At 45.2% G+C, this 22,695-nt stretch overlaps 2 protein-coding genes across 6 annotated transcripts in view; one reads left to right on the forward strand and one right to left on the reverse strand.

The window, feature by feature from the left end:
• abcc1 (ATP binding cassette subfamily C member 1 (ABCC1 blood group)) overlaps nucleotides 1-5,570 on the forward strand; it is a 57,002-nt gene extending 51,432 nt beyond the window's left edge. For both annotated transcript variants that reach the window (XM_063186914.1, XM_063186922.1), the window contains 5 exons: nucleotides 248-394; nucleotides 677-835; nucleotides 3,007-3,173; nucleotides 3,650-3,844; nucleotides 4,712-5,570. In XM_063186914.1, coding sequence (XP_063042984.1) covers nucleotides 248-394; nucleotides 677-835; nucleotides 3,007-3,173; nucleotides 3,650-3,844; nucleotides 4,712-4,820 — 777 coding nt within the window. In that variant the 3' untranslated portion in view covers nucleotides 4,821-5,570. The remainder of the gene's footprint in view (nucleotides 1-247; nucleotides 395-676; nucleotides 836-3,006; nucleotides 3,174-3,649; nucleotides 3,845-4,711) is intronic.
• A 3,249-nt stretch (nucleotides 5,571-8,819) lies between these two features.
• Nucleotides 8,820-22,695, reverse strand: part of LOC134437440 (multidrug resistance-associated protein 1-like) — a 54,568-nt gene continuing 40,692 nt past the window's right edge. For all 4 annotated transcript variants that reach the window (XM_063186947.1, XM_063186933.1, XM_063186939.1 and 1 more), the window contains 12 exons: nucleotides 22,473-22,545; nucleotides 21,765-21,882; nucleotides 19,264-19,471; nucleotides 17,400-17,710; nucleotides 15,409-15,608; nucleotides 14,671-14,797; nucleotides 13,693-13,794; nucleotides 12,689-12,835; nucleotides 11,800-11,958; nucleotides 10,949-11,115; nucleotides 10,306-10,500; nucleotides 8,820-9,867 (listed from right to left, as the gene is read on the reverse strand). In XM_063186947.1, coding sequence (XP_063043017.1) covers nucleotides 9,759-9,867; nucleotides 10,306-10,500; nucleotides 10,949-11,115; nucleotides 11,800-11,958; nucleotides 12,689-12,835; nucleotides 13,693-13,794; nucleotides 14,671-14,797; nucleotides 15,409-15,608; nucleotides 17,400-17,710; nucleotides 19,264-19,471; nucleotides 21,765-21,882; nucleotides 22,473-22,545 — 1,916 coding nt within the window. In that variant the 3' untranslated portion in view covers nucleotides 8,820-9,758. The remainder of the gene's footprint in view (nucleotides 9,868-10,305; nucleotides 10,501-10,948; nucleotides 11,116-11,799; nucleotides 11,959-12,688; nucleotides 12,836-13,692; nucleotides 13,795-14,670; nucleotides 14,798-15,408; nucleotides 15,609-17,399; nucleotides 17,711-19,263; nucleotides 19,472-21,764; nucleotides 21,883-22,472; nucleotides 22,546-22,695) is intronic.

A 22,695-nucleotide genomic window follows, 5' to 3' on the forward strand; every position in this document is an offset into this window, starting at 1 on the left:
CAGCGTGTTTGAATATCGGTACCAGGGCCGCTGACAGCTTTTGCTGGGCCCAGGACAAAGACATCTGAAAGGGCCCCCTACCGAACACATACAATGTAATGGGGACCCTGTCTCCCTGGGCCTGGGACAACATACCTGTTTGCCCCCCTCTGTCTGTGGGCCTGTTGATACCCTCCCTTACCTGACTGTAGTTCTCGAATATGACTACCCTGTCTCACATGACTACCGTACTTTCTAACCCCTATAGGCTGCGTGGAGGCTGGAGAACTCCAAGCTGCCCTCTGGCTGGCCCACGGTGGGCCACATCCAGATCCAGGACTTTGGCCTGAGGTACAGAGAGGACCTGGAGCTGGCCATTCGCAACATCTCCGTCACCGTCGAGGGAGGAGAGAAGGTGCGTGTTAATGGGTGTGTTGTGTTTGTGCGTGCGTGCGTGCGTGCGTGCGTGCGTGTTTGTGTGTGCGTGTGTGTGTGCATGTGTGTGTGTTGATGGTGAAGCTTTCTGTGGGAAGCACTTCTACTGTATTCTAGTACTCAAATTTGTTGTTATTTCATGTTATACTTGAACAGCATTTCTATGCATGGCAAACAAAAGCCTTGTACCCTTGAGTAACACTGTATCTTCAGTTGTGTGGAGAGCTGCTAAGTAGTGACCATGTGTGTCCCTGGTCCTCAGGTTGGCATAGTGGGCCGCACGGGAGCAGGGAAGTCCTCTCTGACGCTGGGGCTGTTCCGCATCATCGAGGCGGCTCACGGTGACATCCAGATCGACGGCATCAACATTTCCCAGCTAGGCCTCCATGATCTGCGCTCTCGCATCACCATCATACCACAGGTACTCTTTTTTTTTTTAAAGGACTTTTGGTCTTTTATTAGTGACAGGGTAGTCTGAGAGAGAGAGACAGGAAATGCTTGGGATAGAGAGACGGGGAAGGGTCGACAAAGGACCCAGGCTGGAATCGAACCCTGGTCGGCTGCGTAGCAGACGAGTACCCTACCATTAAGTCACGGTACTCTTCTGAGGGAATACTGTGAAGTAGATTTAATAGAATGGATCGTTAGGGCCCTACCGTGGTGCTAACGGTGGGCCCCTTGTCTGCTGTGTTGCTGATCCAGGTTCGGTTCTGACCTGTGTCCTTAGCCGACCCCTCCCCGTCTCTCTCCCCCAGCTCGCTTCCCGTCACTATCTTCACTGTCCTATCTCATAGAAACTAATAAAGGCTTGGATAAGTCCTGTCACTTCAGAGATGTGTATGTGTCCTCAGTGCACTTGAGCATTGAAGCAGCTCTGTAGAGGTGTACACTTACGCCATCGGACACAGCTCGGCCTGCACGTACGCATAAACATACACTCCCACACAAGAGATGATGTGCAAAGCTCCTATTTGCGTCCTGCCAGACAAAGACATACACAATACACAGAAGTACACAATCAGTCTCTCGTTCTCTCTCTCTTGTTCTCTCTCTCTCGTTTTCTCTCTCTCTCTCGTTTTCTCACTCACTCACTCACTCACTCACTCACGCACTCACTCACTCACTCACTCACTCACTCACTCACTCACTCACTCACTCACTCACTCACTCACTCACTCACTCACACACACACACACACACACACACACACACACACACACACACACACACACACACACACACACACACACACACACACACACACACACACACACACACACACACACACACAAACCTAAACACAAGCACACAAATCTAAACACACACACCATCTGTAGGTGTGAGGGGAACTCCACTCCAGTAGTGTTTTTTTAAACCATAGGTTTAGGTTTAGGCCACAATGGGACCAGAAGAATGCTGACTGCACAGCGCTGCACAGCACATCCACAGGTTTTGCACGCACTGGCCCTGGAGACTTAGGCAGAGGATTGTGCGTCACCCATAGTATTCTAATCCATGTGTGAGGGTAGGGAACTCAGGAATTGAGGGTAGGGTAAGAGTAAATGGGTCATTCTTGTTGGGTTGAGCGCCTACACAATACCCCCAAAAACATTTGCAACCATTGAGCCCACAAAAAAAAAACATTGCAGAACATACCCAGAAAAAAAAAACATTGCACCCTTTTGGTTTTCTATCCTGCCCTAACAAACAATAGATTGGAGATTTATGGGTTAAGGGAGGCCAACTATTTGATCATTTGTTGCCACAAACAGCTGTGTAATGACAAACTGTGTAATTTCCTAATGCATAATCAATGGAGTTATGATTGATGTGGTTGTACATGCATTATACAACATTGACCTTATGGGCGAAGAGAAGGATTTATATCACATTAGCATATACATCTGTAATCCCACCATATGTGTTTGCTTATACAAAAGTGGGGAAATGCATAATGTTTTCGATAATGGACTGGACTTCCCGCTCCTCAGCTGTGGGCACAGCACAACAATGCAACCACACCACACCACCTCCACATCCCCACAGTCATCTGGCTACCTCACTAGGACACGCACACACACACACACACACACACACACACACACACACACACACACACACACACACACACACACACACACACACACACACACACACACACCATGCAGTCATGCTATCCCACTGAACGGGTCAAGCCAAAGTCCAGTCCCACTTCAGCGTTTCCCTCAGTTGTACCCTCGCACAGCGTTGTCAACAACCTCCCTGAGGTCACTGGTGCTTGTGGAACACCCAGAATGAGACACTTCTGTCACAAATTGCATTTAGTACTATGTATTGTTCAACTCGTTCTTTACCAGTTTTACTTACTTTAGTTTACAGTTATGATTATGCTTTATCATTTTCATAGAATCTGTAAGGTTTAACAGTATTCTACTTGTTAATGTTGAACAAAGAGGTCTTAGTCCTTAAAATTGTCTTTTGAACATTTTTGAAAAACTGAGACAATTGATTATGGTTTGAGGGGTATTTAGGAGTTTCATTGGCTTGCTTTGAATCACCTCAGACGTTGTACTGTACGGCTGTGTTTTTCAGGACCCAGTGCTTTTCTCCGGAACTCTCCGTATGAACTTGGACCCGTTCGATTGCTACTCTGATGACGAGGTTTGGAGATCTCTGGAACTCGCCCATCTTAAGAACTTTGTCTCCGGCCTACCAGACAAACTTCATCACGAGTGCTCTGAAGGTGGAGAGAACCTCAGGTAAACCACCAAGCAATCTATTTTTTTTTTCTAGAGACGAATACTGTATTATATTTCTATCAAGGTACAATTCTATGGCCCTGCCGTGGCCGATCCGTCCCCGTCTCACTCTCCCCACTAATTTCCTGTCTGTCCTTCTCTGTCCTGTCAAGAATTAAGGTGAAAACCCCCAAAAAATTCTTAAAGAAAGGTACAATTCTATAAGTGGTCAGCACACTGTGGTCTGCGCCACAAGTTAAGAAGTGTCATTTGTTTGCCACACATTGTTTGTTTTCTGCACATTTCTGCATCATTAAAATTTATATCGGCGTGTAAACTCCTAAAGAAATCAATGAGTAATGACTTCATGCTTGTTTTGCCCCCTGCAACCACTATGTGTAACAGTATGTATAGTCTAGTCAGTAGTTTCTTATCATAGTCAGCCTGATGGGATCTCTGTCATCCTCTCATCGTCTTTGTTGTGTCCTCCCTGTCAGTCTGGGCCAGAGGCAGCTGGTGTGTCTGGCTCGCGCTCTCCTCCGCAAGACCAAAGTCCTAGTCCTGGACGAGGCCACCGCTGCTGTAGACCTCGAGACAGACAACCTGATCCAGTCCACCATCCGCACCCAGTTCGAGGACTGCACCGTCCTCACCATCGCACACAGGCTCAACACCATCATGGACTACACCAGGTAAGAGAACCTGCTGAACGGAAACATGGAGGAGACCTGCTCACACCATCGCCTGGTGATTATCATAGTTTTTAACTATAGGCTGAATCCCACATAAAACATGCCGTAGATCAGTGGTTCTTCACCTTTTTTGAACAAACACCCCATTCTACGCCTCCCAACGCTCCCTTGACCTCATCAAAAGCCTGCCAGTGCCCGCCCTTACCATTATTTTTTTTTTAATGGACAAATTCCCCCAATAACAACTAAGTACCCGCCCTCTCAACTGTATACTTCTGAACGCCACCCTGGGGCTCCCCAACGCCATCTGGGGGGCTGTACCGCCCCCATTGAGAAATACTACCGTAGATGAATGACTGAAGCGAAGGACGGCACTCTTCAGGTTTGTCTTTGTTCATTACGCGCTGAAGAAGGGCTCTGCCCTAAAACGTTTGTAGGCGAATAAACAAAGACAAATATGAAGGGTGCTTTCCTTCGCTTCATTCATTCATCTGCTGAACTGGCCATGGGTGCATTTATTGACCCCATTGTTGCTAGACTAAGTCTGCAACTTACTTGAATGTTATGCAATTTACCATTGGCAACCTGATAGGTAGCAATGACTCTTTCGAGAAACAGAGTCCGTCATAGCAGTTTGCAAGCAATTGCCTTCATCACAGCAATTCTATCAAATGACCATATGTACTGTAACATAATCGTTCTTGTTTTGCACCGTGCTCTTACAAATCCAGGTGTGCTTTTTATCATTTGGATGCCTAGTTTATGAGTAGATTAAGCGCCTTCATTTTTAAGGAGAAGCCCTAATGCGGAAGCTGTCCCCTGTTTTCTCTGCCTCTTCTCCTCTCCTCTCCTCTCTCCTCTTTCCAGGGTTTTGGTTCTGGACAAAGGCCAGGTGGCTGAGTTTGGCTCGCCGTCCAGCCTCATCGGCCAGAAAGGCATTTTTTACAAGATGGCCAAAGACTCCGGCCTGGTCTGAGGCCTGTGTGCCGAAGTAGAGGAAAGGACGCTGCTCCCACCTCGCCACTCCTGCACCCGGCCATGCGACTGCCCTCCCCTACTCGATCGCTCCTCTCCTCCCCTACTCGATCGCTCCTCTCCTCCCCTACTCGATCGCTCCTCTCCTCCCCTACTCGATCGCTCCTCCCCCTCCCCCTCCAGATGAAGACCATAGGTGTAGGCAGGGGAGAGAAGCTGTAGTGTTGCTGTCCATCCACAAACACAAACAGATATAGCCCCTGTCCATTCCACCATCTTGTACACTCATTGCTGCTCTTCTTCCCCTTTTTAATGCACCGCTTGGTGATTTTTTTATGGCTTTTCTTTGACCATTTCTTTGGTTATTTTTTTCCTTTTGCTTCCTTTCTTTTTTTTCATTAACTTTATTTTTTTTGTTCCTAGTTGCCCCTCCCTACAGTTGCTGCTTTGTAGAGGTTTTTTTTTTTTCCCTCACAGTCGCGCCGCTTTGAAGAATCACCGAACGCTTAGTTGTGTTGTGGGTGATTTAGCAGCATGTAGGGCAGAGCTGTGCCTGGTGCTGTTGGGGTTGTTTCTGCAGCCGCCATTGGAAGCGGGCCTGTCGAGGAATGCAGTCAGCCTGACGACGGTCAATGATGATGACGAGGTGCTTAGACAGCCCTGGGTATTGCTCCCCAGTGCAATATTCTGCCTTAATGTTGGCAGACCAAAAAAAAAAACCACACACACACACACTTTTGAAGACATATGGTGGGCATAAAGGCACACACGGACACACGCAAACACATACATACGCAAAGACAAACACTCATAACCAAAACTATTTTTAAAGTATGTCTACCAGACTGTCTGGACAGACGCTTGGACAGGGCTGGGGGGGAGTGCTATGTGGGTTCCCTACTCCGGCTACCCATAGACGAGTAGAGAGCTGTCATTAAGCAGGGACCCATTTCAGATCATGAATGTAGACATGCCTGTTACCACTCCCTACCCGTCGCTTCTGACGCGGCATACAAGTGATTTATTTTGTACTCTATTGTGAATATATATTCCAAATAAGCTCACAGGTGCAATCTACTGTAGCGCATACTCTACTATGCCGCAAGACCGCACCGACTGCAAGGTTTTTGTCTTTTTTTGTGTGTGTTGGCTCTTTTTGAAGGGTGAAAACACTCCCGAGGCAGAGACTTTTGGTCTGTTTGATATTTGCTTGTGAGTTTTGGAGACGCTGCCAACCCCGCTGAGGAAACAGTCCCATAGCGTGCTCGCTCTGTTTCCCAAAACGGTGTTGGGTCTTCCTTTGGACTCTTTGTAATCTTATTTCTCTTGTATTGCGTTACACACTCATATCAGTCGAATGTACGTTGAGACCCCAGGGTGATTATTTTAACGTCTCTGAAAATCCTGGTTTCTCAAAACATTTTTGTTTTGTTTATTTGTAGCCTTTTTGATACTTTTTTTTGTTTGTTTTTGAAAGATGGTAGTCAAGCTGTCAATGTCGTGATTTGAGTAATTGGCAGAACTTGCACTGAACAGACCATCGCTTGAAAGACATATTTACAGAAATGCTGTTACATATTTATATATTATTTGTATGTATGCTTATTATATAATTATTTGATATTTGTATACATGCACTAGTTTTTATGTGTGCTTCATTTCTTAACAGGAATCAAATGTATAAATAAAATAAAATAAACTTTGTTTTGTTAATAAACCATGTGTTGTGTGCCTGTGTGAAAAGGATCTTAGTGGTATTGTTTTTCTTGGTTAACGTGCATGCATCTGTCACTGAGAAGTCTATGTAATGGGATGTATGACTAATAGCAATTGGGAACATACAGTAAAATACTAGCTGTAAGAATCCAAGCTCTGCTTTTGGCATTCTAACAACATTGACAGCATCAGTCCATGTTGCCAGTCTTTTGAGGGGAAACCGGCAAGAGATTCCCAAAAGGAAATACTAAATGGAGCCAGGTTGGCTAAAATGAAAAGAGGTTTCTGGATGGATAGATGATTACAGTAGAATTTGGAGCCACCATGGCCTGTGACGAAAGAACTGCCAAAGGCTTATGACGCTGAATTGTCAGTTTCCAGCATGGTGGATACACCACTTAGACTGGAAGTCAAACCTGTTCCTCCAAGAAACCAAAGTTTACCTCGCTGTCAACCTAGGCACATCAGCTTTTGATGAGCTTTCCCCAATTCAACATGCTGATTTTGTGAAACAAACACTGTTTCTCAAAGTGAAGCCTTTAAGCCTTGTTAGTGCAAGTAATGCCCATTTTTCGCAGGAGTAGGCCTATCCAATTATCACTTAGAACCACTTAGTGGATACTGGATACTCCTTTGTGGAAATCTACGAAAAATGAGTGTTGCTCTCACTAGCAAGGCTAGAAAGAAATATCCATTGAATAAAACTTGGCTCATCAGTGACGTGGAGCCTCATGTCGTGCCATGAGCCCACAAGCAATAGGAACCCACATAGCAAATTTTATCTGGCCCACTGTTGGCCCGCTTCTTTTTCGCGAGTTCTGACAGTTGGCCCAATGTTGGCTTTGTCCGCGGCCCAATAATGGCCCAGTTACCGTATGCCAACAGTTATTTTCAGTGTCGGCACAGTTTTGGCTCAGTTACTGCATGAAACAGTTATTTTCAGTGTCGGCGCCGTGTTGGCTCAGTTACTGCATGAAGAAGTCAGTGTTCTATGAAGTGTTGGCTGAGTCACGACAACCAGTGTTCCAGACGAGCAGACACTCAGCCGACATTCAGCCAAAATCAGGCCGACTGTGCTTGCTACATAGGAAAGGATGAGGGGAACTAGAATGACTTGCACCCTGAATGTTTAGACCAGGCAGGGTGTCAAACTCAAATTCACAGCGGGCCAAAATCAAAATCTAGGATGAAGTCGCAGGCCGAATTCAATATTTATTGAGCAATGCACTGTACTTAAAGTACACACACTTCAAACTTGGAGCTAGGCATATCCCATCACATTTGCTTGTATGCGCTGTTCCACTAACCTGGACCCACTCATAATTCTTGTGATGAAGTTCATGTCATTATTTTCAATAATTAATGATGTGGGCCAAATGTAATATACATTTGAAATTATCTCGGGGGCAAATTTGACCCCCAGGCCTGAGTTTGACATCCCTGGTTTAGACCCATACCGTAGAATTCATTTCAATAACTGAATAGGGACACAAACTTTTTAACCTTATTTTACTTACTTACTCAAAGCACTTAAGATGGAAACATTTCCTGTAAGCATATACAAAGCTTTCAACATCCTTCTGTACATGACATGAATTTAAAATTCAAGTTTCAGAGTTACACGAGATGTAAATAATCAATCATTGGGGGAATAATGTTAAGAACATAGATACAAAAATACAGCTATGATACAGTACAAAAACACTCAAAAAATATCATAGGTTAGTGAGTATTGCCTTCTAGGGAAGTGGCAGAGCATGTGGATAAAAGTACTAGTTTGTTCTCGCCTTATTGCCATTCTCTCATTTCATAGGTTTGACCAACTCTAAAGTGCAGTCAACCGTTTTTGTGCTCAAAGCTAGAACATGCTCCAAGACCTACAATAATTACATCATTCTAAGAGAACTTCAAGACTAAAATGGCTAAGTCCCACATTAATATAGAGAATTGCATAATTTGTGGTCCTTCATATTTGCTATGCAGTTTTTCTTGCCCCTGAAAATTAAGACAAGCATGTACACAATGCAGCATAATGTGAATACACTCACCATGTTGATCATTTCTGGACGTTTAGACACATTTCCTCTTAAATACCACCTTAATAAGGCACCATTTAACAAATATCTTTCATATACAACTATATACTATGTAGATTCATATCACAATGATTCTTCCTCTGGATTTATCTAATGTCAATACATTTCAGGACTTGGAAGCAGTAAGTAGTATTCCTAAATGCAATTCTTGTAAATTCTCGTTTGCACCCAAAGAAAAGAAACAGACGTATATAACAAAACATTTTTTATCAGTATTCAAAGCTCAACACACACAATTACATATATATATATTTTTTACAGTTCTCTTTTTAGTTTTTTTCACATTATAAAATGACTTCATATAATGTTGTCCCTGAAAATACGTTATGTCTTCAGCACTCTTCCACACTCCTTGTTCCCGCCACACTCGTTCCCGTGAACATCCCACAAGTGTCTCCCACGCTCACCCGAGACAGAAGTGCATTTCCGCTGGTGGTCTGCACTCAATGTACATGTATGGATCATGCAAATGCTACTATACATCAAGCACCTCAATCTTGTCTGTGGGGACTGAGATCAGTCCACTACAGCACAGAATACTATGAACAGTGAGGGGCAAAATGGATTAATTAAATACAACCCAGTTCCACATATTCCAAATGACTCGGCTTGACTTTGTTGACCTGTCCATTTGGCTGTTTGAATGATCACCTGGTTGAACTGGAGAGATAAAAGGCCATTTGGAGCGTGTGCCCCTACACTACAACTAACAGACCCATTTTGCCCATCACTGACTATGAAGGCACCTAGTTGCACGTCCACCTGTTTATTTCTGCAGATGTACAGTAGCACAGTAAACGCCTGCCCAAAGAAAAGCTTCAGGTAGGCCCCTCATGTGACCAGTCCCCCATTAGACTGACCCAGGTCAAAGGTCAGCACAGCTGACACCACCTTGGTTGCACCTCTGGTTATAGCCCGTAAGACGTGCTTGTGTACGTGTGTGTGCATCTTCATTTGGTTGTCTCTATTGTATTAAGGCATGCTCGAGTTCAGAATGGTGTGCGCTGCTCTTGCGGGGTATCCATCCGGGGTGCTACTGTATACGGACAGGAAGGAGGAGTGGGAGCTGTAGGCCCCTGCTGCACTGTAGACTTCCCCTCTTCCCTCTCTCACGGCGCCGGAGAGCTTTAGATCAGCCCAGCCTCTCGGCACATCCTGTAGAAGTTCCCACGCTGGCTGATGAGGTTGGCAGGGGAGTCCATCTCCACCACGTAACCCCGCTCCATGACGATTATCCTGGGAAAGGGACACATATTTTCGGTTCAGGCATATAAAATCTGTTATTATACGTCCATGTGCAGTACTGTAGTGTTATGTTTTACGACAAAACACAACTGTGCAGAAGCATAAGTATACAGTAGTACTGTTCAGGGGAACTTGATGTAGAAGCGTTGCACGTTGCTGAAAAACCAAGACTATTAAGGAGAAACAGAAATTCTCATTATGGTGAAAGCATCCATATGCATAAGACTTATTTGCCCCTTTAAAAACAGATCACCCTATTCCTCATTCATTAATCTGATATACCATGTCATTTGGTCCGTGTTGTATCAGCGTTCACTTTACGACCTTCGAACAGCACACACTGACTACAAACAACAAGTGGATTGATCCACACAAAAAAATCTCCCTTAATTAAGATATGACTGATGCCTGGCAGGCAGACTCCCTTACCTGGTGTAGTCCATGATTGTGTTGAGCCTGTGTGCGATAGTGAGGATCGTACAGTCCTCGAACTGTTGGCGGATGGTGGACTGGATCAAGTTGTCTGTCTCGCAGTCCACCGCTGCCGTGGCCTCGTCCAGAACTAAGATCTTGGTCTTGCGGAGGAGAGCGCGCGCCAGACACACCAGCTGCCTCTGGCCCAGACTACACCAGAGGAAATAAGAAGAAAACATGGACCATGAGATTTGATGTTAGGATTAAGAAATACCGTACAGTAGAAGCCATCACTCTTTTTGTCTGAGTCAAACATATGGTTGTATTAAATAACATTGTATTGTAAGCAAGAAAAATAATTAAATGTGTGAACCACATTGAAAGGCTATATTATATCCGGTGATATCGCAAATGGTCAAAAAGGAACAGTATTATTATTGCTAACAGCCAATCAAGCCACAGATTTAATGGAGGAGCACAGCTATCCTGTAGGCTTCTTAAATGACACACTTGACTCTCCTAAATGACCATTTTACATCACCGCCTCCTGTGGGCAAAATGAGGGCTTTCAAATGTAGCGATGACGTGCAAACTGTAAAACACAGCTTTCCTATAGCAGTGAAAGGCTTGGTGTAGGTTGGCTTAGTTGAACAACTACCTGAGGTTCTCTCCACCTTCAGAGCACTCATGGTAGAGTTTGTCTGGCAGGCCGGAGACAAAGTTCTTGAGATGGGCGAGTTCCAGAGATCTCCAAACCTCGTCGTCAGAGTAGCAATCGAACGGGTCTAAGTTCATACGGAGCGTTCCGGAGAACAGAATTGGGTCCTGAGAAACAGAGAAATGTGTGAAATTTGAGCAAAGTTTCTTACAAGGAGACGAGGAGTTGCAGCAAATTTCAAAATGCAGTTATGATTCTCAAACTACCCTTGGCCCATCAGTTCCAGACAATGTGGCCTTTATTTGTTCAGCCCTGTCTGAGATCCTGGCCATTCTAATGTAGCCAGACCACGCCCTCCTAGTGACTTAACACCTTCAGCGTTGCTTCTAGTCAGGCCAGGAGCAATACAAATATCGTTTCTGAGCTCCAGAAAAATCTAGGGAATTCCTCCCACTTTGTTGGAAACAAACAACCAGTAGCAAACCAAGGGAGGTGGGTCAAGCATGATGTTTGCTAAATGTTAATTGTTATGCTCTTGGTCAGAGCAAGTATCGAAGAGATTTGAAAGTCGATGATAATCAGTCTAATTCTAATGGGTGCATGCCATAGTTTGTTTACATTTTAAAAACAGGCTTAGCATAGTCCAAATATCATCCCAAAAATGTATGCAACATCAGCAGGCACCTTACGAAACAGCAATGACTTCTGGTCTGGTCAAGTGTAGTGGGAGCTGCAACTGCATATTGAAATTGGCCAATTATTTGTTATCATACAAGTTTGCCTCTACAGTGGGTATGCGTGTTCTGCCGTAAGCTGCTGCTGCCGCTGCAGTTGTTGTTGTTGTCGTTTACCTGTGGGATGATGGTGATGCGAGATCTCAGCTGGTGAAGGCCAATCTCAGCAATGTTGATGCCATCGATGTAGATCTCCCCTTTGGCCGCCTCCAGGATGCGGAAAATCCCCTGCGTCAGGGAGGACTTCCCAGCGCCCGTCCTTCCAACGATTCCCACCTGCGGGGAACCATCGACACAATTAATCAGCACAAGTTACAGTAGCCATAGGAGAGTAGTATTTAGTAGTGCTGTTAGGCGATCAAAAAAAGAATCGAATTAATTACATAATTTGTCATTATTTAATCAAACCCACTTAAATCTTGCACGCACAGTTATACAGCATCACAAACCAGGTACAGTAGCCATAGCAGAGTAGTATTTAGGTCTGTTTTTACATGTGATGTATGATGATGGATGATTATACTTTTTTAAATTATTTCTGCACAGTGGTAGCAATGAAGATGGAGTAGTAGTAGCAGCGTATACTTCATTATTCCCAGCAGGAAATTGTCTTGGGCTGAACATGGGAAGTCTACTTCTCCCAGGTGTATGAGAGTATTGTGCTCGTTCTCAAGAAACACTACCCTTCGCCATCACCAACAAATAAAAATAGCCATCATGTACAATAACATCAGCACAAATCAAACCATCACTCCTTAACCCATTGTGTCCTGGACACACATATATACGGGTTTTTCAGGATTTTGAGATTTTTGTTGTTTCATTAACCATGTGGGTATGTTAGAGCTGAATGAACACATTACAATGCAAGGGGAGGGTCTTGACTTTTAAATGTAACTCATTTCATGTTTGTATGTGCTTCGGAGGCTGAGATATTTAGGATTTAATAGGAAGAGGGCACCCTTTCCCAAAAAGGACAAAATGGGTTAATGCAAATTCTACTGACCTTCTCTCGTTCTTTGATGAGAATACTGATCTCCTTGAGGGCCCAGTCGAGACCCTTGCGGTACTGAAGCCCGTACTCCCGAAACTCAATGGTGCCCGTCCACGGCCAAGCAGCAGGCACAGAACTACCCTCCAGCATCCAAGGAGCCTGGGACATAGCAGATGGAGAACTTGTAGATGGAGCAGGGCGGGCAAAGGACCCAGGCCAGACTCGAACCTGGGTCACCATGGGCATTCACGTCTGCCTGTGTGTGTGTGTGTGTGTGTGTGTGTGTGTGTGTGTGTGTGTGTGTGTGTGCGCGTGCGCTAAAGACCAGCTGCAACATCTATGCGTAACAGCTTGGACAATTCTGTAATATTTTTAGATCCCTTTACTGTAGGTCTTAATGAGTTAAGGTCTTTGAAGATTCTCATTCATCAAAATGATGTTATCCAAGGATACACCAAGCTGTATCCGACTGGACAACTATTAGACAACTTTGAGCTTGACGTTTCACTTCTACCATCGCCTGCCTAAGCAAAACGATATGCTGTTTGGAAAGAGGAGTTAAAAAGGTGCACTGTGTAAGATGATGATGATGATTAACTACTGTTTACTAGTATGATCAAAGTACCGTAAGTTTTACAGCTAAAATATCTATTTTTGGAAATTCAAAATGGCACACAATGGAGAAGATTCCCCCCTTTTAATGTATGACAAATGCAATTTTCCCAGTCACAATGAATACTCAGAATTTGATGGTGCTGTTAAGTATTCATGAGGAAGCAGCATTTGTGAATGGGTAGCATGGATTCTGGAAATAAAGTACTGCAAATATTACACAGTGCACTTTTAACATACCGAGTATCCTCAATGTCAGCACAACTGACTATGCTCCTTGGCATGAGGAGTGAAAAATTTAAGCTCAAAGAAGATGTCCAAAGAGTTGTAAGCTAAAAAAACTGGACGTTTGCAGTGTTTATGCCATGAAATTTAAAACAGTATCAAGTGTACAAGAGACCTACTTCTTTTGCAGTGTCTGCATATTCCTTCACTCTCTCCACCGACACAATGTTGTTCTCTACGTCTGTCCAGGAGCGCACAATCCAGCTGAGGATCCCTGTGACCTGTATAGTAAACGTTACATTAAATATATGACTTCAAATTACACGCTATACATTGAATATATGACTTCAAATTACACACTATATAGTCTGATTAGGCAACAGCTCAAACCTCAGCCATAATCATACACTATAGCTAACGTGAGAATAGCAGTCGAGGTGAGATGTGCTTTTCTATAGTATGTAAGAGAGGGTGTAATTGTCGACGTGTGATCCTACAGTACGTGTTTGTCTGGCTGACTCAATTCTCCCACTCGATGTCGGTTTCTGAGAAGTGTCAGGCCACTCTTCCAATGCAGAGCTTGGCACTGGCACCTGCCAACAGGCCAAATGCACGTTGACTTTGGCAAAGGATGATTTCAGTCGCACTAGCATTATGGCAGGTAGCATACTCTTGGGTATGGCTACCACAGCAGCCTTTATTCTGTTCTTTGTCCCTTGTGCATCAAGTGTTTCTGTGTCAACTCAGACCTACCCAGTATATTATACATTATATTTATTTTGGTCTTTTGATTTACTCATGTAGGAGGGTATTTTCAAAGCAGTGATCTTGTTTTGGCACTTCCTCTTTTGCTTTAGCACTTTACCATGATATTTATAAGTGCAAAAGGTAAAGGGGAAAAAAATCCTCACCACAAAAATGTGGCTGCAGAAAGACTGAAAAGCTGGAGATGCGAAAAAATCATCAGGCTCTATGGCTGGTTGAAAAAGTTAATGGCAAGCCCTGATGGTAAGCCTTAATTCACTCGCTTCAAGGGTTGAAAACTTCAGCTGAAGGCAGGTCTAATGCTTTTACATTTGCACCATTACAGCTGACTGATTGGAAGCCAGAATACTGTACAGCTATACAGTAGGTGTCTATACTGGCTCTCCTCTAACCTGCAGGGAGTGGGACACGGCCAGGCCCACGATGCCGGGACTCAGGGTGTTCCTCCCCCATACTGACAGAATGGCAGCCGCTAGGACCAGCAGGTTTCCAAGGAACTCCAGATTGACAGCCAGCCACCTATAGGGGAAAGAAGACAGGGGGGAGGGGAGCGAGCGAGAGAGAGGGACAGAGAGCAAGAGAGCGAGTGAGCGAGACCCATTAGATCAGAGGTGGGCAAGCTCAGGCCTGGGTGCCATACACAGCCCGCTGAGCCATTTCATGCGGCCCGCAGAGCCTTTACAAGAACGACAACTTTTAAATACAAATTCATATGGTCAGTCAACATTCTTAAAATGGCTACCTACCTAACACAGGGGTCTTGTGAACTTTATATTTAGCATACGTACTTTCTTAATCTTAATACGTACATTTAATTATAATGTGTAGGAATGGCAAAACTGAAAAGCTATGTCAGTGTACGGGTACACTATTTCTTATTAGACATGGGCAAGTTGCCTGCGCCATCGGGCCCTTCGGTCAATATTCTCCACCCAATGGTTCAAAATAATTACTTTCTAACGCCATCAAATGCAGGGATTGGCAGTCAAGTAATACGGCAGCTGCCCCATTGGTTGCTACAGACAGACAGACAGAAACAGCACTTTTACATACGGGGGTGGATGATGAGAACCGCACCGTATAGAAAGTTGACAGTTTCGTTCCGGCATAATGACGGGCTATATACTGACCTGGTGGCCACGAATCTGGGGAAGTAGGAGGTCTGGTTGTGGTCCACTCGGCCGTTGGCCTGCGTGATGAACCTGGGCTGCTCGCCAAAGGCCCGGATCACGCTGGCTCCCTGCACCGTCTCGTTGAAGTGGGTGTAGATGGGCGAGCGACTCACCGACTCCAGCCGACGCAGCTGGCAAGACGTGGCCACGTAGAAGCTCTACCAGACGCAAGACAGGACAGCAGGAGGAGAGAACGTAGAGTGAAGAGGAGGAGGAGGAAGGCGAGGAAGGAGGGGAGGAGGAGAGAGAATAAGGGAGGACAGGAGAAGTACCAGACGGAAGACAGGTCAGGAAAACAGAACGTGAAGTGAAGAGGAGGAGAGGGAGGCGGAAGGAGAGGAGGAGGAAAGGGAATAAGGGAGGAAAGGAGGAGACAAAAGGAGGAGAAACCATGAGGAGAGAGAAAAAGAGGAGGAGAATAAAGAAAAAGAGAAGAAAAAAAAAACGCTGCTTGGTTAAAGTGTGGTGGTAAGCTGTGGCGGACATACATCTATTCTGGAAAACCAAACTGGTGTAATTATCAGGGTTGCAACTTAGGAGAACAGGGGTTCCATTGTTAACTTGCCAACGTATGCGAATATGAAACAGTATTTTTGAGCTTTTCAGTTAAATTAAGGTGAAGCTAAACTAAGGTCACCAAAACCCTCATGAGAAGACTAATCATAGTCACCTAAATATAAAATACTTTTTATTAAACTCAACAGGCCAGCAAAGAATACCGCAGCAGCCCCAATAATGTTCTAACCACTTACATTACAATACATTATATATACATTACATTACATTAATATACATTATACAATACTTCGCCGACATATCTCTATTCAAAGTGATTTACAGAGGGAATTAGCTTAAGAGCTAGTCCTTTGAGCAAGGTTAGCTTCAGCCTCATTGTTGGAGAACACGCACAACCTCCAGATCCATCCATCCCGATCACTAAACCAACTCCATAACCATTAAACCACAGCTGCAAAACAATTGGTCACCTTTAGTCTCATCTGCAGATGTGTCAGAAAGTTTAAAAAAAACACACATCACTAATTTGATTGAACCAACTCTGAATCAGATGATTGCAATGAGCGCTCAAGACAGGTACAGTAGAAAAGTAAAAAGGAAAGCACCAGGACTAACCAAAGTAACCAACTCCCTCCCCTCACCATTAGGTCACAGCCAGTGTTGCCAGATTGGGCTGTTTCCCGCCCAATTGGATGGCCGTGCGCGGATAAAAATTGCATTCAGCAGGAAAAACCCGCCCAAATTTTGCCATAGAAATCAATAGAATTGGGCGGGATTTTCTGCTTCTAGGCGGGTTTTGAGCTTTTTTTGGGCTGGAAATCATCAGCCTCACCTGGCAACCCTGGTCACAGCTGCCTAATGACCATGTGAGCATGATGCTGCCTTTCTTCCACATACCGTAGAAGAGGGCCAGGAGGAGCAGCACCACAGCCGCAAACAAGGGGATTCGAACCTACAACCTTTCGATCACAAAACCAACCAACCAACCAACTCCCTTTCCATTAGGCCACAAGTGCCTAAATACCATCATGTTCTCATGATCCATCTTTCCCCTCACCTGTATGAAAGCGTAGAAGAAAGCCAGGGGGAGGAGCCCCGTGCCCACAAACGGGCTAATTTGAACAAGGATTCGAACCTACAACCTTCAGATTTCAAATTTCTTCTCTTGAGATGGGCATCTCGTTTTCGAGAGGGTCCTCAAAATACAGACGCAACATATCTCAAAACCAACCAACGCCCTAACACCATTACCATTATAGAGGTCAGTAACCACAACCGATGGGAATGTTGGAATGCTTGCCTTCGGCTTTTAACGGACATACTCTAGTCGCTTCAATCGCTCGAATCGCTCTTGCTGCACAGAATCGCGTCGATCATGTCGCGGCTGGTCTACTCGCCCGGTTAGACCACAGCTACCAAGCCGTCCTTCTCACCTGTATAAAGACGTAGAAGAAGGCCAGGGGTAGTAGCACCACGCCGGCGAAGGGCGTGGCTATGAGCACGATGATGCAGACCTCCAGCAGCTTGAAGACGTAGCCCAGCATCATGCGCAGGCCGTCGGGGATCATGCAGTCGATGGCGTCGATCTCCTTGGAGAAGCGGTTGAGCAGGTTGCCGCTGGGCGTGCACTCGAAGAAGGACATGGGCGAGCGCAGCACGTTGTTAAGCAGCTCCAGGTGAAGGTGGCGCGACGCGATGATGCCACCCAGAGAGATGGCCACCGTGGTGCCGAAAATGGCGATGCCTGCAGGAGACAAGGAGGAGGAGCAGAGGAGAAGGAGAGTTAAAGGGATTAAAGGGATTTCAGGGGTGCATTTCTCACAAGAGAAGTTGTTAGCCTGTTAGCAACCTTGGTAGTTGGCAATGGGAAAATGCATTGAAAACAACAAAGTAGCTAATGTAGTAAGCAACTTTGGTTTCGAGAAATGCACCCCTGGAGAAATGCACCCCTTGGACATGTTACGATTACACTCCCCAGTGTCGCCCCGAATATGGCAATGCCTGGGGGAGACAACACGGAGTTGTTGTTTTTTTACAAGATTTTTTTGGTCTTTTTCGACTTTATTTCGATGATAGGACAGTGCAAGAGGTGGACAGGAAGCAAATTGGGAGAGAGACGGGGAGAGGTCGGCAAAGGACCCGTGCCGGGCATCGAACCCAGGTCAGCCACATGGCAGGCGAGTGCCCTACCAGTTGGCCGCGGCAGGGCCAACACGGAGGAGAGTTAAAGGGACATTTCAGAATTTTGGACATTGGATATGTTACGATGACATCCCTAGTGTCGTCCTGAATATGGCGATGCCTGGAGGAGACTGGGAAATTTCAGGGTTTTGGACATTGGGCATGTTAAGATGATGTCCCCCTTAAGCCGGGCATACACTGTGCGATATTTTCTCTCGTGGGTCTTAAGATTCTGCTCACACTGCACGATGGAATTTCACTATTTAAAAGTTCACAGCTCACGTCTCACGTCCTCACACTACACGAGCCGACAGTCGGATGCGACCGAAATGTTTCCACCGTACGACGCGACAGGCATGTTTCCGGTCTGCAGAGGATCGGGAATATGCGCACCTGAGGTGGAGATTAGGTCGCCCTCCACAGCGAATCGCACGGCCCTATTAATTTGTGCATGTGAAGTGTCAAATCGGGTCGTAGCACTGCTTTAACTCTGCGATTTACGCACGAGCCACGAACAGAATTTCAAACCGTTTTGATTTTCTTGCGACCCTGCGATTGCACGATCGTGAGGCGAAATCGCTTGTCGTTACCCCATGTACACTGCACGATGCGAGACTCACGATTGACCTGCGATTGAGCAAGAAATCTCTCAAAAAGTCGTGCGAGTGCCAAATCGGGGCAAAATCGGGGCAAAAGTCGCACAGTGTAAGCCCAGCTTTAGCTATATGGCAATCGCCATCCGGAATCTGGCAGTGCCTGGAGACAAGGAGGAGAATTAACAGTTTTAAATTAGAGTGTACGGTACTGTATTTGTCTATCCTTCAGTGTGCTAATGCACCTGACCAAAGATTGCCTACAGTACGAGGGGATCCAGGGTCATTTCCCAACCCTGCCCCATCTCTTTCTCGCAAACTTTCCTACCTGCAGAAAAGGTAAAAGAGCTGACCCTCATTGTATTTAGGTACAGGATCTTGGTTACAGTCCTTGTAGCAAGGTGCCCTTGCTAAAGAGCACTTCAGGCATGTATATATATATGGGATTTGACCTTACAAGCTTCTGATTCCAAGATCTCCCTTAATCATGAGCTGCTGGCCACAACTGGACTGCTCCACTGACCTTGTGCAAATCCCAACGCCCCGAACACGCCCAGCTTGGTGTCGTTGTCGTGCTGGGTGCCGTTGATGATGGGGTCGTCGGCCCAGAGGCTGAGCCAGTAGTTGTAGCCCAGCGAGGCTCCTTGCTGGAAGACGTAGAGGAAGACAATGGGCAGGATGAGGGCCAAGCCCACCGTCTTGAAGTACTCGACATACATCTCCAGACGCACCTGTACATGGGACAAAAGAGGTTTTCAACCAAATCATTATCCAGTCACTTGTATACAGGGCTCTAAATTAACGCACGCCAACACGCCAAATGCGGGTGAAAAATCATTTTGGCTGGTAGAAAAAATCATCCACTAGCCAAATTGGCCGGTAGCGCGCGCCCGACTGAACGTTAAACAGCTGCCCGCACAGATCTGTAGCTGCCGTCTGATGAACGTTAAAACGTCGCCTACATTACCCATGAACATTAGTCCTACCGTCATGATGTAGCCCACACCCATTGGCTGACCGTTAATCACAATAAGGCAGCCTCACATCCATTGGCTGCGTGTTTGATACCCGCGCGCCGCTCGAACTAGTGTTAATAAAATATGTTCAATGAGCGGACTAGCGCCGATTACTTTGGTTTCGTAGGTTTGTCAGATGAAAAATAATGTGGCAGTGGTTAAATCACGGTTATGTGTCGATGAACGCAAGTAATAGCAGCGTAACTGTTGTGACGGTGAAATAGAGTATTGATGGAGCGAAAACGGCGTGAGTGAGTGAAGGGACAGGACAGCTGTCTGTCAAAACAGTGTCGTTGCCGTCAGAAGCCGTCTGATATTTGCGAGGTCCTCGCAACTACAAACGATGGAGTTGTCGTTTCCTAATAACGCCCACGCCATCGCAAAGACCCTGCACGAGTTTGACATGGATATACGAGTAAGTGAAAAAAAAGATAACAAAAACTAGCGACGAAAGTAACAAAGTAGCCTGGTGCGTGGTAGCCTGGTGCGTGGTGTCCGTGGTGTTATTGGATATCTAGTTGACATAGCGTAACGGTAATTGTCATTCCAAGCGCATCGTAAGTAAACCTAATATTAATTTGACCTGGAGGAACTTGAAGGTGTCACGCAGCAGCAGCAGCATAAACAAACAATGCAGACATTCACGCACTGTGTAGGTGTGTGTGTGTGTGTGTGTGTGTGTGTGTGTGTGTGTGTGTGTGTGTGTGTGTGTGTGTGTGTGTGTGTGTGTGTGTGTGTGTGTGTGTGTGTGTGTGTGTGTGTGTGTGTGTGTGCGTGTGCGTGTGCGTGTGCGTGTGCGTGTGCGTGTGCGTGTGCGTGTGCGCGCGCGCGGGTGTCTCCTGTCCTTCTCCTCTCCGTCTCCTTCTCCTCCCTTCATCTCTTCTCCCCTTCACCGGTCTTCTGTGCATTGTCCATGGTATTTGGCCCACTGTGTGTGAAGTGATGCTGTGTAGGGGATATGTGGTTTTGCAGTGTTTGGTTGTGTGTGTGTTTGGCTAGTGTATGTTGAAAGTCTGGTATGTGTGTGACATTAGTGTTGAAGGCATGCTGTGTTTGTGTGAGTTGTAGGCCTATACTGTATGAGGTTTGGGTGATGGTGTGTGAGGTAATAGGCTAGTGTTTGGCTGTCTGTGCAGTATATGTAAAGGGAATGAAAAATAATGAAATGCAGGTAATACAAATATAATTACTAAATAATTATAGAATAGACTGAATTATATTGAGTATAATATTTATATTGTTTATCTGTGTTGAGGACATAGCCTAGTTTAATAAAATAATTAAAAGCAACATAATTAACGCATGGTTTATTTTGGTGAGAAAAAAATGGCTAGTTGACCTTCCATTTGGCTAGCAAGAAAAAATGTCTACTAGCCAAATTGGCTGGTGGTGGAAAAAGTTAATTTAGAGCCCTGCTTGTATATATGTACTTGTTTATATAATGCAGAATTATACTTTGAAATGTTTGGAGACAATCTACCAATTGTCATAAGAATCATCACAACTGTGGTGAACATATAACATACAGGTATTTAAAACTTATAAAACCATAGACAGGAAATTCAAGGTCAAGAATGACTTAAAGTGTGTGAGAAATGCCTCAGGCCCTTCTCCGTTGCAAACATGTAGTTCTATACAGAACATTTTACCGTTTGATCCATCCAGTATGGGCCTCGACAGGACTAACAGGACTCACTCTACCAGTATGGGCCTTGTCAGAACTAACATTACTTACTCTACCAGTATGGGCCTTGTCAGAACTAACATTACTTACTCTACCAGTATGGGCCTTGTCAGAACTAACATTACTTACTCTGCCAGTATGGGCCTTGTCAGAACTAACATTACTTACTCTGCCAGTATGAGCCTTGTCAGAACTAATATTACTTACTCTGCCAGTATGAGCCTTGTCAGAACTAACATTACTTACTCTGCCAGTATGGGCCTTGTCAGAACTAACATTACTTACTCTGTCAGTATGGGCCTTGTCAGGACTAACATTACTTACTCTGCCAGTATGGGCCTTGTCAGCCTCGGTCAGTTTGCCCAGCTCCACATGCTCCTTCTCCTGTTCGCTGTCAGAGATGGCCTCCATGGTCTGGATGCTGGCACTGGCCATGTCGCCACTACAGGAGGGATGTGGAAGGTATATGGTTAGCGCTGGTCATAATCATCTTTACTGTTATACAAGTTCAATTGTGAGTAAAATCATGTACATTGCCCCTTTCAGAAACAAATAATGCTCGGATAACAGAACCTTAGTCATTATAATATTAAGTAATTTTCATATTTGAAAATAATTTCTCTGGTACTCAGAACTTGGCCTGGTTCCTACCAGACCTCTGTGTGTGTCTAGCTCTGGAACACACGGAGGCCTGGGAGCATGCAGCAGGATTCAATTTCTCCACTCAAAAGATAAGTGAAGCATTTATTGCTTCAATATTACTGGCTGCTCACATTGAGGAGTCACGGGACATATTGTAGACTATATTGACGCTTCAGAGATCAACGGAAAACGCTTTTGAAGGAATTTGTTGATATTGAAGCAATAAATGCTCCGGTTATTTTTTGACTGGAGAAATGCAATTCTGCCACATGCTCCCAGACCTAATAGTGGAGCTCACAAAGCTGCACGGAACTACAGGTCGGGCAAGTGCCAGGCAACTCAGAACTATCTGATGCAAAAGGAGGTAGAGTTCAGTGAAAGCCCCTGTACCTGATGAGCTGCTCTTGAGACAGGTCGATGGAGAAATCAGTCATGCTCAGACGAGACACAGATTTCCTGGTGCCTGAGGTAAGAGACATGAAAGATTAACCTCTTGATCATCATGTCAAACCAACATTTAACAGAAAACGATTTTAAAGTATATATATGTATGTTTTTCTGCCCTATCCAAGTCTAGGGAAGTACCGTAAATATTGCGAAGGCAATGCTTAGG

This window comes from Engraulis encrasicolus, chromosome 2 (genome assembly GCF_034702125.1).
Source record: "Engraulis encrasicolus isolate BLACKSEA-1 chromosome 2, IST_EnEncr_1.0, whole genome shotgun sequence".
NCBI classification, from domain to species: Eukaryota; Metazoa; Chordata; class Actinopteri; order Clupeiformes; family Engraulidae; genus Engraulis; species Engraulis encrasicolus.